The following is a 17,212-nucleotide window of genomic DNA, read 5'->3' on the forward strand; positions in this document are numbered from 1 at the left end:
TAAGAAAGTCTGATACAAATTGTTGACTCTAATGTACTCTAATCTACAATGATAATTTAAAGATCAAATGAAAAATTATAACACCTTTATTATGTTTAACCATCTCTTTCCTTCATGTCCCCACTGGGTGTCAGGCTTATATAAAACTCCCTTAGTCCTGATATTCACACATACTTTACCAACTCTAAAAAAAGCTCTGCAGACATCATTCTGGAAACAAATTAAAATGTTTTTCTGTTATTCAAGTACAGTGATGCTGAAATGAAGATGGCAAACAAAAATGTAATGATATAGGATCTTCACTCCAAACAAGTGAACCAACAAGGTCAGCAGAATGACTGCTGTCAGTTTGGTTCTTTTCTAACCTGAAATACATAAATGTGTTGATTTTTTTATGAATAACTTCACAGACATAATTGAAACAGCCATGCTATTACTCAGAAAAGAAACTGTGATAAAGATTGATCAAAAGGCAGGAACTAAAATGGAAATTCAGCTACTTATGTAGGGCAACAAATCAGTGTGCCTACAGAAACCCATTGAGTATGTCAGCAGGTTTCACTCCCTTTGCTCAAAGAAATCTCACAAGGGCGCGTTGTTCAACAATGGTGTAATCCTGCAGCGGAGTACCCATGTTCATTTGACCTTGGCTTCATCTAAACTAATAGCAGAGAACAGCACTGTGCGTGTTCAAACTACCTGTAAGTAATTGCCAACATGTTGTACTGTGTCAGCTTCTATCCATTAAGGTTACTGCAAAATTTTCAAGTTGCCTTTACTTTTAAATGTACCCTCATATCATTGCCTATCACATTCCCCTCCATGAATTTCTGAGCAATTTGCAATATATTACAGGCTAAAACAGGATGACAAAAATGATTCAATGGCCCGAGTTTACGGTTCTGTGACCTTTTATGCAATGCTTATGGTGTTGTGTTTAGCATTTATGAAACTATAAAGTTCTGAAAGGATTCTATTCTCTGATGAGCACGCTGCACGTTATTCTGCATTGCAGGAAAAATACCCCCAAAGAAAAACTGATGGTTTCAGTCCATAATTGTGCACAGAGGTTGCAGACTTTTTTATTACTACATAAAACAATGTTCCCAAAAACATTTTCAAAGTAAACTTATGACAAACAAGACTGTCAGTCTAATAGTATTTTTGGTACCAATAAACCGTACTGAAAAAAATTAAAGTTTTATTAAAAAACACCTGCATTTGTCAAAGCACATACAGTAGCACCCTCAATACAATTCAACATGGCAAAAATACATTATTACCTTTAAAATATAATATCAACTTTACAGAATCAAAAGTAGTAAGAAAGAGAAGCTGCTAATAAATGTATTCTTGGGAAAATTGGTGAAAACCTCTAGGACACAGAATATCTCGACTAACTTGGGTACTGCTTGGTACTTTGTCTTCCGAAAAAATATTCATACTCTTTAGATTAGAATGAAAAAGCCAACAGAGACACTATGACCCACCACAAACTTAACAAATATTTTATCTGACCAACCTCTCCCATAAAAATACATATATTACATTACAAGGAACAAATAATTCTGTAAAGATTGTCATGTGAACATACTGTAGCCATGTGTTTCCTTCTGCATTTGGAAGGAGAAGACCGCCAAAGACTCCAGAGGTAGGTTGCGGCTCCCATAATTCTAGCATGGACCCTTCCATGTTGCCTCAGTATGATACGTAGAGCAAACAATAAAAACACTGAACAAGTCAAGTTTACCTGTCTGCATGTTCAGTCAGTACAACAGTAGACTCACTCTGCCTAATACAACAGCAATAAAAAAATTAACAAATGAAGTTTACATGATTATATTTTCAGTAAGTACAACACTAAAATCAAATACCAGGTCATCATGGCAACATAATATTAACAGTACTGTTGCCCATGCAGTTTTTTATAATTCATGATAAAATAAACAATTGAAATGCAAAGAGAAACATTAATCAGAAGTGGGACCATGATTACTATAGAAAGAACATGGTAAAAAGTTTTGCTATTTTCAATTATAAACCTGGTAAGTCCATAAAAAGTATTACTTTACAGCATTTATGCCATTAACCAATGACAATTTCCCAGACATCCTGAACAGTCTGTTTTGTAAACAGCCTTACATATATCCAAGTATTTTTCTTTTTTCCCTCATTTAAAAAAAAGAACACTCTATTGTTTGGTATTGTTTTAAAATAACTTCACAAAACAGCTATAATTATAAACAACCTCTTATTGATATCAATATGAACTGAGTTACTCCATTTTAATGATGGATGCCAAGCATTAGTTCTGCCACACCTGTCAGTTCAGTCTCTTCCAAAGCTGATATTAATCTGCTCAAAGTAGCTTTCTTCCCCTCTGCCTGCATAAATTTCCCCAGCATCTGGTAAGCTTGCTCATACAGGCCATCCCTCTCATATTCATATGCAAGGTTGTCAATGGCTGGATCCTGCAGAGCACGGCAAGTCTTCTGTAAGCAGCGTCCGACTTTCTTCCAGTTTTTACCAATTTTTTTAGCAAATGTTTGTTGATCTTCCCCAGTTAGTTTTCTGTCGTCTGTAAAAAAAAAAGTAAATTAGCTATTTTAACTTTTGGAATGCTCATTTTCAATGTGTTTTTCTTGCCTCGACACCTTTATTCTGCTCAACATAAAATAACCACGATTTTTCATTAAAAACAAAAGCTTTTTGATGGTTAATAACTTTAAAGACAAGAAGAGACTCCTTTCTTCTCATATTATTCCATCTTACTGGAAGATCCTAAAGAAACACCTTAGTCAAGTTTTGCATGTTCACAGTTCTATCCAGACAAACACAACATGAATAAATTCTGTTCCTAGTGGTAACAAAATTATTTCAATAACAGTCATTGGTTTATTACTGAAAGACATGTACAGTTAGAAACATGCTAGCGTTCAGAAATGTCTTGAGCATTAGTGGGTGTGTTTAACACTAGAATCCCTGATGTTTACAAAAAAGTCGGATTCCCAGGACACCCTAAATTCCTTCGCACCGCTCCATCAGCATCTTTTGTTTTGTAAATGTGTCGATCAGCACAAGTAGTAAGCAGCCTGCTATCCCATCCCCCACCGACGCAAATCAAGTCGGACAAAAAATTTTCCCAGCTCAAGTCTGTTTATCTTGGTGTGAGGTGACTGGAGTTGCATAGGGTAAATAATATATCGTTATTTAGAACACATGCATTTCAAGTGTTCTCTGTGTCTACAATGATCTGGGTAAATGTACAAGGACATGAAATGCGAGACAAGAAATGTTGAACACATTACTAAAACAGAAACTTTTTGCATGTTATAGTACTAATGACAAAATTTTCACATGAAGGGTATAATGTGTGAAGACTGAAGTGCAAATATCAAATAAACACTTTCTCAAAACAAGTGCGCTTTTATTCAAGGCTGTAACCGAAGAAAAACAAATTGGGTTAGGAGACGATGCTGACACATTCGCTTGGCTAGTGCAGAGGTAAGAACTGTGCCTCATAATCAGGAAGATGCAGTTTTGATTCCTGGTCTTTCCTGCATTTACCATATTGTTACTATTATAGAATAAAAACATAATTTTGATTTGAGTCTGTAATAGCCGGTGTAAATTTATGGTACTTATAAAGTTTATCTTTTATTTTTGTTTTTTATTATTCAGGTTTATTCTCTCAAGTTACATTCATGCTCCCCTCGATCTGACAGTTAGCTTTCAAATAAAGACATGCTATACAGAAGTGAACTCAGAAGAGGACGAGGTTCTTGATGGAAGAAAGGGAACAGAATCCCTACCCACAAGAGACGTCCACTCACATATAACAACAATGCAGCTGCACCAGGCATAAAGGTGGAAGATGGCACCATTTGGATGCAGCTAGAGGTCAGGCGTCATTCTGTCAGTGAATCTGACACACACACACAAAAACATACATGTTACTTACATAAAAGCCACATCAAATGTTGTTTACGTTGATTTAGTTACTTATCTTCCTAAAACATAAAGTCACAAGTAGACTACAGAGCTTCCTGTGTCTGATTGAAAGTACAGTACATGTGCAATGCCAAAAAAGTGCACTGGCTTTGTTATACTTGTACCTTTTGTGAAAATGTTTATTTGATATTTGGACTCCAGTTTTCACACATTGACACTTCATGTCAAAATTTTGTCATTAGTACTATAACATGAAAAAGCTTTCTGTTTTAGTTATTTGTTCAACATTTCTTGCCTCGCATTTCCTGTCATCCTACATTTACATAGACCGTTGTTGACATGGAACACACATGAAATGCATGTGTTCCAAATAATGAGATATTATATACCCAGTATAATTCCAGACACCTCAAAACCAGATAAACAGACTTGAGCTAGAAGAATTTTGCGTCTCATTTCAGCTGCATCGGTGGGGGATGGGTTAGCAGGCTGCTTGCTGCCAGTGCCGATCGACACATTTTCAAAACACAGACACTGATAGGGAGGTGTGACAGAATTTAAGATGGCCTGGTATTACAACTTTTTTCGTAGGCTTCAGAGATTCTAGTTTTAATGTCTGCCATTAAGGACAACAGATTGTGACAAGATAGAACAAGGGATCACAAGTTCAGTAGCAACACACAAAATAATTTGTAAGTGAATCTGAATGAAAAAACAGATAAGACTAATTACTTTTGCATTATCAAGTACTCAAACACATGAATTCATATTTACCTCAAATGCTTTCACACAAACACATTAAGAAAAAATATGAAACTAAAGCTTTTTTGTTTCAAAAACATCCACAAGTGAAACCTAATGTTCTTAATGTCGGGCTACTTCAAAGAATTGGAGATGCATGCAATGCATTACTTTCAAAGCTTTTATAATATTATGTCATGACACTAAGGGCTTCCTGTGTTGAGTTTTAATCTTACAACTTCATGCTTTCTCCTTCATTATATCATCACTGAACATTCATAGCAAATGTACTTCTCCCGTTGAATATATGTGAATCAAATGCAAAATATATTAGTATAAAGAAGAATCTAACATCATTAGTTTTTATCATTAATACTGCTCTAACATATAGAAACCCAATACAATACAATACAGATGTATGTTTCATACATTTGAAACTTCTTTTCCTCATTACAGAAATTCTATGCAGTAACTACCTCAGAAGTTCAGTTAGCTGCACAGTCTGATCTTCCTTTACAAGCTTTCAGCACCTGGATGTGGGAAGTACATCTTTCTGAATCCACTGTACCTACAGCTCCATCCCTCTTGTTCATAGCAACAACAGTACAATGGCTAATTACCTCCGATCACCCAAGTAACTGCAAAGTACCTATTCCAGTCTTACCAAAATGTTTGTCCTGAAACAAGAAAGTAGAGCAAGGTGTCCGCGCTGGAGGTGGAGGCTCCCTGCTATTCAATGTAGCTTTCTTTAGTCTGGTTTCCAACTCTTCAATCTCATCATCTCTCAATCTATTTGGCTGAAATAAGAAAGAATGGATCAATCTTTTCAAATTATCAACACTGATCAACAATTTGTTAAAGTACAATGCTTCTAGTTTATAAAACAATTATAAAGTTGAGTCACTGATTGGGTATACTAAGGCTGAGTTGTCTTTGGTATTTGTTGGTATGCTTTTAATGTAGTGTTTTATTTATGCCTTCTTTGTGGGTATACTTTTACTGCAATTCAGTTTGAAATGTGTATGCATTTTGTTGTAAAAGGAATTTTTTGCATTATTTAATACTTTATTGCCACATTGATTTAATTATTACTCACTAGAATTGCCAGAGCCTATGAAAAAACTCGTAGATCCGTCCCACCTTAAAATCGCTTCTTAAAACCGTTCTCACCTCTCCGCCAGCGTTAATCTAAATGTGCTGATAAAGAAAACTTGCAAGTAGCCGCTATTCCATCCTCCCACCGACTTAGAACGTGCACAAACTTCTCCCAGCTCATGCCTTGATTGATTATCAGGGAGTGAAGTGGAGTTTTAGAGTGGAAATAATAGATTATTATTTGGAATACACGCATTTCATGTGCGTTCTGTTTCTACAGTAATCCGTGTAAACACATTTTTAAAACAGAAACTTTTTTCATATTGTAGTAGTAAATGACAAAATGTAGACATAAACTATATAATGTATGAAGCCTGAAGTACAAATATCAAATTAACAGTTTCACAAAAGGTACAAATATAACAGAACAAGTATGCTTTTATTCAAAAATATAACTGCAGAAATAAAGCCGCCTTAGCATGCCACATTGACACATACTTATCACAACTGCCATGGTAGCGTAATGGTATCAGCTGCTGACTAGTAATCAAAAAGTCATGAGTTCGATCCCGCACGGTTCTCTTTTGAGAAGTAAAATGCTCTTATTCTTACTATTTTAAAATAAAAACATACATTTGATTTCAGTGTGTAATAGCCAGTGTAATTTATGATACTTGTAAAGGTTAGTTTTTTTTTTTTTTTTAATTCACTTTTCATTCTCTCAGTCGTGTTCAAGATCCTTCCCTAAATTTGACACTGCTGTTTTCACATAAAGATGTGCTGTAGTGCTGCAGTGTACTTGTGACTGCATTCTAGTACCAATGCTTGCGAACTGCAGTGCCTGCATGCACTTTTCGTGGCATTACACGTCTATTTCGCTCAAACACAGGAAGATATGTTGGTGTACAAGTATAACAAAACAAGTGCACTTTTATTCTACTGTAGACTATAAGTGAAGAAAAAATAAAGCAAGTTACAGTAGGCGGTTGATACGACAGCTTGGTGCAATGCTAAGAACTGCTGATTTCCAATCCGTGCTATATAGGGTGGGGGATCGTGAACGCAACTGAGAGAATGGAACTGAATTTAAAAAAAAAAAAAAAGCTTTTACAATTATCATGCATTTACACTGGCTCTTACAGATTGACTGAAATCAAATGTATGTTTTAATACTAAAATAGTACAGTATATGCAATATTATTTGAAAACTAACAACGTCAGATCGGGTTTGAATACACGCTGACGCTCTTAAAGAAGGCGTCAGCTTATTCAGTGCAGCAGTTTCAACGCACAGTACATGCAATATTATCTGAAACTGAACAGCGTCAGATCAGGCGCATATTCAAACCCAATCTGACGCTGTTCGTTTTCAAATAATATTTCATTAGTGCAATGTTTTTACATATATTGTCTCTTTCATTCATCTTGCGGTTTGTAATCAGTGACTGCGTGTTTTTTTCCCCCGATCTAGCCAGTTCGCACATGTTGTTGTATAGTGGTGTTTCTTTTGTACTCCAAGACACGCAGAGGACAGAATAGTACAGAGCAGTAAGTTCAGTGCTATATGCAATCAGACAGACAGGCAGAGAAGGCACTAGATATATAAATAAACAGGGAAGGCACTGTATAATAGATATATAAAAAAACAGCTCAGGGGATAAATACATAGATAGGTAGGAAGGAAAGGCACTATATGACAGGCAGACAGGGAAGCTCCTACATAATAATAAAATTACTGTTATTACTATATAGATATACAGGGAGTTCAGGCAGGCAGAACGGCGAAGGTTATTTATTTATTTTTAACTATTTTAGAATAAAAACATACATTTGATTTCAGTCAGTCTGTAAGAGCCAGTGTAAATGCATGATAATTGCAAAGGTTAGCTTTTTTTTTTTAATTCAGTTCCGTTCTCTGAGTTGTGTTCACGATCCCCATCTGACACATAAAGACACGCTATAGCTCAAATGTTATTTATATAGGGAAGAAAGTACAGTGTCAGGTGCTCATTCAGTGTAATAGGAAACATAGCACAGAGAGGTGTGTACACTGCAACAAGTACACATGTCGTAAATGTTGGAAGGGTGTGTGGGAATTGTTAATATCTGAATGTGATGATTTTATATAGCACGGATCGGAAATCAGCAGTTCTTAGCATTGCACCACGCTAGCTGTCGTATCAACCGCCTACTCTAACTTGCTTTATTTTTTCTTCACTTATAGTCTAGAATAAAAGTGCAGTTGTTTTGTTATACTTGTCCACCAACATATGTTCCTGTGTTTGAGCGACACGGGTATGCTCAAAAATTAGACGTGTAATGCCACGAAAAGGGCACACAGGCACTGCAGTTCGCAAGCATTGGTACGAGAATGCAGTCACAAGTACGCTGCAGCACATCTTTACGTGAAAACAGCAGTGTCAAATTGGGTGGGGGGTAGGGAAGGATCTTGAACACGACTGACAGAATAAAAAAAAAAAAAACTAACCTTTACAAGTATCATAAATTACATCGGCTGTTACACACTGAAATCAAATGTATGTTTTTATTTTAAAATAGTAAGAATAAGAGCAGTTTACTTCTCAAAAGAGAATCGTGCGGGATCAAACTCATGACCTTTTGATTACTAGTCAGCAGCTGATACCATTACGCTGCCATGGCAGTTGTGATAAGTATGTGTCAATGTGGCATGCTAAGGCGGCTTTTTTCTGCAGTTATATTTTTGAATAAAAGCATACTTGTTCTGTTATATTTGTACCTTTTGTGAAAATGTTAATTTGATATTTGTACTTCAGGCTTCATACATTATATAGTTTATGCCTACATTTTGTCATTTACTACTACAATATGAAAAACGCTTCTGTTTTAAAAATGTGTTTACACGGATTACTGTAGAAATGGAACACACGTGAAATGCGTGTATTCCAAATAATGATCTATTATTTCCACTCTAAAACTCCACTTCACTCCCAGATAATCAATCAAGGCATGAGCTGGGAGAAGTTTGTGCACGTTCTAAGACGGTGGGAGGATGGAATAGCCGGCTACTTGCAACTTTTCTTTATCAGCACATTTAGATTAACAAAAGACGCTGACGGAGAGGTAAAAAGCGATTTAAGGTGGGACGGATCTACAAGTTTTTTCGTAGGCTCTGGTAATTTTAGTGTTAAGGGTGGCATCTCTCTAAGATGAGATTTCCATGCAACTAGTTAGCAACCAATGCCACCAACTAATAAACATTTCATAGAGGAGACACTTACCGGTATTTATATTTTTGGTTAGACAAAAACTAGACATGCTTTTCTTACCTGTGCCTCCATGATGTTATGTACACATTTGTCCTGCTCTGCAATGAAGTCATCCAGGATTTTACTGTATGTTTTCAACTGAGTCTCAAATTGTGGATCTTCAGAAGGCACAAGAACTTTTGCATGATGAATCAGTGACTGCTGGAGACCTTTACTTCTGTAGCTGTCTAGAAAGTTCCTGCAGCTCTTTTCCTTTATGAACTTGATATGAAGTATTATTTCTAAGTCATCTGCAATGATTTTCAATATCTCGAAACCATCAATGCCACCAGCTGCATCTTAAGCACAAGAAAGAATTAAAAATTTCTTAATATCTTAACTCTGAATATAATAAAACCTATACAATAGAATTCAATTTAATGTATACAATAACTAACCAAAGGAGATGCATATTTTTAAGATTACCATGATTAGTATTAGTTAAACTTCAAATAGTAAGTAGGTAAAATAATGCAGAAATAATAAAGTAAAACAATCATAACTGAGTTTAGTTTTTTCAATTCCACACACAATTCATGATATATAAGCCTATGACTTTCCAATAAATGTACTTTAATTTAAATAAGTAATAACAGCAATAATTAACTGTCCACTAGATGTAGCTATCACACACAAATAATACAGAATTTTCTTTTTCTTACATTATATAACTAGCAAAATACCCGTGCTTCGCAGTGGAGAAGTAGTGTGTTAAAGAAGTTATGAAAAAGAAAAGGAAACATTTTAAAAATAACGTAACATGATTGTCAATATAATAGTTTTGTCACTGTTATGAGTGTTGCTGTCATCAAGAATTTGATTATCATTATTTCTTTCAATCAGGTTCGTATTGGAGGATGTGTTGTGTTCAAATTATATTCCGTGTTTGTCAACAGGTTTCATTCATTGAAGTGTTCACTACCCAAATCGGTACTCGTGAATCTAAGATGTTTAACAGGCATTCCCTGTATTAAGTTGTGGATTTGCCTGCAAATATTTAGCGGCAGCGTGTCTATGAACGTAATTTAAACTTAAGCTTTATACCCTGCTTTCCTATTGATATGTGTACAAAGGCTTGTTCAGCATCAGAGGGTTTCCGCAGTAGCTGCACTTATGAATATGCTAAGCACAGTCCTTCACCCGTGAATATTTACCTTATATGGGAAGGCACTCAATTACTTGGGAGGCGTGATAATGCGGGACGCAACTCCACCTCACACGGCAACCGAGCTATGGCTATGGCCGTATATATGGACAAAAGTAGGTTCCAGTTATAACCGTTACGTGTAGAATTTCGAAATGAAACCTGCCTAACTTTTGTAAGTAAGCTGTAAGGAATGAGCCTGTCATATTTCAGCCTTCCACCTACACAGGAAGTTGGAGAATTAGTGATGAGTCAGTCAGTGAGCGAGTGAGTCAGTCAGTCAGTCAGTCAGTCAGTGCTTTGCCTTTCATTAGTATAGATCATAAAATGATCTATATCGAGTACACTATTATAAGTAGCAAAGCCTTTAAAACTAACAGCAAACAATCTTTAGTATTTTAGACATACCTACAAGTGCTATCTTAAGAGTTTTGAACACCTTGTCTTTCTCATCTGGGTTATTATATAGGGCAGAAAGATTCACCACATTCGACTTTGAACGAATGAACAACAAGACACTTCCAGAAAAGGTCCCAGATGCAGGTGTTGAGTACTGCGCCTGAAAAAGTAAAAACATAGCTGTTTTGTTTTCTTTTAAGAAACTCTAATACTGCAGTTCCTGACAATAAATATTAATTTTTCAGAAACAAAAACTACGCTGAGGCCAAGTCAACAATGTTGTGTTTTATTAATAGCCTGTTTCTTCCTCTTAAACTTACCATCCTGAGCGCTAGTTCATTCTTGCCACTGCACAATTTTAAATCTTGCCTGAAATATCAATGACATAGTTCAACTTTGGAGCTTATTTCTTTGAAGGTACTAGAGATAAACTGACAATAATGACCCTATAAACCTGTAAAGGTATATAAAGCTGAAATAGCTAATTTCAATGAGATCAAAAACAAATACTTAAAAGTGTAAGTAAGCAACTGTCAATCTAAGATTTTTAATTGAAATTCAACAATCTACAAAGCTTACCTTAAAAAAATATTTATAAGAAAATTGGAAAATTAATAGCAGTAACACAAATGTTTCTATCAGAAATGAAGAGGTATTATTCTACATCTGTAAAATAGTCTCCACATAAGGCTTTTACTACAATACCATAGTGCTGTGCTCTAAATTCAATGCAGAGATAAACATGTGTATGCAGAAACAGTAGCCACGGCAGAAGGCACAACAAAAATATACCCCACACATAGCCTTTATATCTATCTATCCCATTCATATCCACATGTACAAAGATGTGTACATGGGCCTTTGCTCTCAGTGCATCTCTTAGTGAGAATGAGTTAACATTTAATTGTATATAAAGTTTTTTAATACTACATTATGCACTAGGTTCAAGCTTGTTACATAACTGGAGCAAATAGCAGGGGGTAAAAGTTGTTTCTTAAATTTTAATCTAGGAATTAGTAATAAAATGTACTAAATCTTATAGTAAGCCGATGTAGTTTGAGGAATGAATGTCTTAAGGTTCTTAAGTTGTATTTTGTAAAATTATTGACATGCCAACATTTTTCTTTTCAGCTTATATGTTGTGACTGTAACCTGTGCAGCACAAAACAAAGGCATCACTTGATGTAAGAATAATCTGTGGGGGAATAAAATATTGCCTCTTCTGGATTTCTAGGTTATTACAATTAAAAAATGATAATGGAACATTTGTAACAACCATCATTTTATCATTTAAAATAGTTTATTGGTTCAGAAACTACTAATAAGATGGTATTCCAGTGTTTGACAATACAAAAGGTGGATAATTGTTAACTTCATTATGGTCTCCTGCAATAACAAAACTTTAATACAAAGGTGACTAACTTGGCAGCATACTGTTGCAATGATTATGCTGTACCTAGACCATGTTATATTAAGATCACATATTTTGCTATATGTTCAGTTTTTAGGTATTTAATATTAACACCATAAATAAAAAATTAAATATTGCTGTGAAATATTAGTTCAAGGGGAATTTGCATTGCATTTTCTCAAATCTCAGCAGTTGGTGTAAGTATCCAGTTATCAGTCTGCAAAGATAATTTTCTCTTAAAGAAGGTCTAATAATACTACAAGGCTGATGAGGAGCACTGAAGCTGTAAGTGAAATGGAAGCAGAAAAGAGGAAAGACAGCTAAGGCGAGAAAAAGTTTTTTTTAATAAAATCCCTAACTTCCTTGTCTAATGACACAATAAAATAGTGTACAAAAAAAGGAGAAAAACTACAAAGGATAATGTGGATGACTGCAATAGATGAATGTCACATGACTTAGAAGCTGGACTGTAAGGAAGAAATTTCAATGACCTGTAAACACACTGCCAGTCACGGACATTCATTTGCTCTTTATTAAGAGTTTCTCTTACAACTGTATTGCTTGTTTGCAGTTCTAAATAGCACTGTTGTTAGATTAATTTTCATGAACTGTTTTGTAGACTTAACTGTTTAAATGGAAAAACGACTGATAATATACTCCCCCCAAACCTTTGCAAATTTTGAAAAAAACACTTTAGTTTGTGACACCAGAGTAAAACCATTTTAGCTGTCAGACCATTGCTGCTACCATTCTGCAGGAAGGCTAAAAGAAGCCACATTATGATGTAGTAAATAAGGAAATTAATTCTAAACGAGAAGGTCGCTGATTCAGCTCCTGCTTCTGACCAACTGTGTGACTCTTACAAAGTTACTTGACCTGCCTGTCCTGATAATATGGTGGTACTTGTAAAGTTCTATAGAAAGACACTATATAAAATCTAGATTTTGTTTGATTGTGCGGTTCAATAGAAGAAATGTGCAGTTTGTCTTTTTTCTTTTTATCATCATGATTTCTTTTTCAATATTCAACCATGGTGCTTATGTACCATATTTCAAACAAGAATTATCCTTGAATGAGCTTAGACAGATATATGAAATGCATTTCTAATCAGTCTGAACAACAATGACAGATGACTTTGCTAAATGTGTATCTCTACAAATTGAGTTCATTATTTATACTACCACTAAACCTGGTAATACTGAAGATTGCATTGTGGTGCTGCACACCATCTATTTAACAGTATAAAGTTAATGGTCAGCAAGTGCAGAATTTCAATATGCATTCTGGATGGGCGGCAAATCTTACCTTGGTGGGGTCATCAGGTTAATTTACAATTTTAGAAATGGCTCAGAGGCGGGATTAAAAAAAGGAAGAACATCAGGGGATACAAGTATTGTGATTAAGCCAAACTCCTGGGCAAATGGTTCAAAACAGAGAAGCACACCAATGTGCAGCCAGCTTTTAATTTGAGTATCTAACTCTAAAAAAATCATATTTTGACTAGATATTTAAAATAATATTTAAGATGTAATAAAAATATTTTATCAAACACATGAATCAATCAATGAATTATACATAGAACAAACTATAATTCAATCAGTGCTAATACTATAAACTCATGGCCGATATCAAAGCAAATGAAATCAACATTGGCACTCTTCCCCTAACCAAAAAAACAATACAAGTTAGTTCCTCCTATGTGGTGAAATATTAAAATCTTAACAGAAGCCCTTTTATGCATCCTATTAATAAATTTTTGTAAAATTCAAAAAAAGCTTTAGGCTGTTCCTCCCAGAGAAAGATGTCATTATCTCCAGTGAGTTATGGAGGGTGTAATAGGATTCTTCCAAAATAATAAAATGACGATGAGCTAGCTGTGTAGTTTAAGATATCACAATAGATTTTTCTTAAATTTTCCCATCAGGTGTTACTTCAAATAATACTTTCAAAGGATCTGAAGTAGCCCAAAACTATTTGCTAAATAAGCAAAAAAAAATTTTTCAATATCATTTCAATAGGGCATTCTGATAACGTATATTCTATTGAGGTAGGTGATTAACCACATTGTTCCCAATCTAGTCTTGTCCTGAATATTCAGTATTATTGATAATCTTATTCAAGACAGATGCAGGCAATGCATAATTTTTAAATGAACTTCACCTTGGATGCATATATTGAATCTGAATCTTGTTGATGGCTGACTTCTATGTAGTATGTGAGATTCTAATTACAATTTTCTTCACCAACATTTTCCTAGATCATCTACAGGTGCTTTCTTTGAAATAAAATGTAAAGTCTGTGAAATGCTGACAATACCTTCATTATCATTAGACAGCAAAGTTTCAATTTTAGAGTTACAATCATGGAAAACTGTAGAAAGATTAGGACAGCTAGACATGATTTTACTTTTGACAGTTTTGTTAACTTAAAAGTAGTGTGATACTGGAATTTTGTAATTGTTCAAAGAATATAAACCTCTCAATATAGCAGTCTTTAAATGTCTAAGTATGAAGTATCTTCTATGTCTTAAACATTGAAGGGGTTAATAATGTTTGGAATAAATTGATACTGCATACAAGAGCAGCTGAAAATAGCATTTAATACACAATTAAATCTCCTGCTATTATGAGTTTATGAGAGGTTAATTCCTTATCATATAAATTTGTTGAATACACTGTATAGGAGCTGGAATTTCTCTCATTTAATTTAGTTTTCCTGCAACCATATTATAACGCATTAAAGTCCAATAATATCTCTGTAGATATGAAGGATAATTTATGTTTTTAATATTTTTCAAAATTGAAAAAAAAGAAGCACTTTTATTCTTTCCAGGAGAATTCTACATTTTGCTCGCCTCTTCAAAATCTTTCCATAATTTCTGCTGCTGAATCTTGCAACTAGTCATGTCTCAGAATGAAGTTTCTGCCGCTGACAAATGGAAAAGACGAAAAAGATATCTTTAATTCAGACACATTTAAAGTATCTTTATTTGTCAAATTACCTGTTATAATACTAATTTCACAATTCTTGTCAAAAGCTCCTTAGGAACAATTCAAAACAGAAATAACAATATCTTTACTCTAAACTTTGACTAGTCAAAATGTAATTGAAGACATCAAACTTCAAATTAACACAAAATATTAAGTGTTAAAATGGTTTCCCATACACACGTCCTTGTATGGATCCAAAACAGGTGATTGAGCCACCTTAGCCATCACTCTGAACACAACCCATGCTTCTGCCACCACCAAACTCAAGCAGACTTGGAGAACAATCAGACATAATGCATACTGTTACTAGTCAACACCAGGCAATACTACAGAAACTCAAACTTTTATTCTAGTTCAAACAGTTATATATGGAAAAGGTTTTTTGTTTTGATTATAATGTGGTTAAAGTAATTGATTAAACATTAGATCTTTATGGATTACTTCTGATAACCAGTATAAAGCAGAAACTTACCTGCATTTTATCTATTCCTTAGGCATCACGTCCTTGTCAATCTATAGCTCCATCTGCTTTGTTAAATCCACATGGCCCCTTGCAAAATGAACAGTTACAAAAATCAATGTAAATCATGTATGTTTTTTCTGGAAATGTTATAATACATTTGCTTGAAACAAGAACTCAGGCATTTGGTGTTCTATTAAGTCTTTTGGTGACATTTTCTGCATCAAATGCCTTTAGTTTAATACTGAACTCCACCACAGATACTTAAGAATAATTATACATAACACTGGTGTTAAAGGATACATTTGGTATTTTCAAGTCAAACTTACAGCTTCCCAAACATGGAATATATGCATTTGCCACATGAAATTGTGTTCTAAAGTAAAGCACTTTCTATAATTTGCTTTCTGGTGCTTTACAGTGTAGGCTATGGGGTACGGAGGAAAAGCTTAAAAACAAATCCACTATATCCATTTTTCAAATCAAGACAGTTGCTGAGTAATGATCTGTGTGTTGCAATTACACACACATCTCTCTATTATAAAAAAAAATCTTGAGACGATACAAGAATTTTTCCTGCGATGAGACGTGATCTTTGGAAGAGAGACACTTTCACATCCTGCGAGATGGACAAGTCACGTCATACTTACAACCTTTGGAAGCAAGTCCCGTGATGCCCGTGCACAGCAGGTTTGAGATAATGGAAGTAGTAAAATTCGAAACTCTCAAAAAAATGATAGCAAAGATTGCATTAGCGCAAACAAACGGAAAATATTAATTGGTGAAATAATGGAACAGTGAAAAGAGATCACATAGTGTTTGAGGATTTCTAGGGAAAAAGAGAGACAAGGCAGTGAGACAAAAATGACAGGTGCTATACAGGCTTTTAAGCGTTCGAAGTGCCGCATGAAATGCAGATCATGCGGCACGGCAGCAGCAGTAAGCCAGCAGCTGATCGAGCAAAGAGGAGGTTAAAAAAAAAAAAAAACTGCATTTGTTTCCCATTGTATCACCATTTAAAAAAGGGGTTTTGGAGGAGGGGCCGCATCTTCTTGGGGTGCGTTCAGCCCCCCTCTTCACAATGGGGCATAGCGCTGGTGGGGGGGGGGAGGGGTTGGCGAGCAAAGAGAAAAGGGAGTGAAGCCCCCTAGTTGTATAATAGTTTACACATGTCATTTTTGAACAAAAACACCAATGTTATGAGATTCAGCCATTTTAAAGGAAGACCAGCTGTGTGCAATGGCTCAGCACTTAGTTTTCCTATGCAACAACCATCACCCTTCCCGGGTGGGGGATGGTTCATGCTATGTGGTGAGCTTTGTTTTGATTTACTTCTGTATTTATGGGAGAACTCACACAAAACATTTACTTACAATGAGAAAAATAGTACCAGGAATATGCGATAAAATTAGTATTGCTTTTGTTGTTATAAACATATATTGGAACCATGGGAGGCAATCATCACTCAACAACTGTCTTGGATTAAAAAATTTACATATTTGGAAAATTTTTAAGCTTTTTCCTCATCTTCCATTTTAAAGTGCAAGATATATATATTTTTAAACTTTAAAACACAATTTCACTTGGTAAATGAACATACCATGATTATGAAGAAATAACTTGGATGTAAAAAATCCAGAACTTACCCTTTAAGCAAAAAATAAAAAAAAATATTTGAGCCTGAACCTTTGAACCAAGAGTTATTAGAAAAGCTAACTAAAAAAAACATAAAAA

At 34.8% G+C, this 17,212-nt stretch overlaps 1 protein-coding gene across 2 annotated transcripts in view; it reads right to left on the minus strand.

Moving 5' to 3' along the window:
- Nucleotides 1-1,057: 1,057 nt before the first annotated feature.
- Nucleotides 1,058-17,212, minus strand: part of tradd (tnfrsf1a-associated via death domain) — a 53,043-nt gene continuing 36,888 nt past the window's right edge. For both annotated transcript variants that reach the window (XM_039763005.1, XM_039763004.1), the window contains exons 2-6: nucleotides 15,491-15,568; nucleotides 10,627-10,777; nucleotides 9,096-9,373; nucleotides 5,357-5,489; nucleotides 1,058-2,578 (exon numbers count right to left, since the gene is read on the minus strand). In XM_039763005.1, the coding sequence (XP_039618939.1) occupies nucleotides 2,286-2,578; nucleotides 5,357-5,489; nucleotides 9,096-9,373; nucleotides 10,627-10,777; nucleotides 15,491-15,496 (861 nt within the window). In that variant the 5' untranslated portion in view covers nucleotides 15,497-15,568 and the 3' untranslated portion in view covers nucleotides 1,058-2,285. The remainder of the gene's footprint in view (nucleotides 2,579-5,356; nucleotides 5,490-9,095; nucleotides 9,374-10,626; nucleotides 10,778-15,490; nucleotides 15,569-17,212) is intronic.

Source organism: Polypterus senegalus, chromosome 9, assembly GCF_016835505.1.
Source record: "Polypterus senegalus isolate Bchr_013 chromosome 9, ASM1683550v1, whole genome shotgun sequence".
Taxonomy (NCBI): Eukaryota; Metazoa; Chordata; class Cladistia; order Polypteriformes; family Polypteridae; genus Polypterus; species Polypterus senegalus.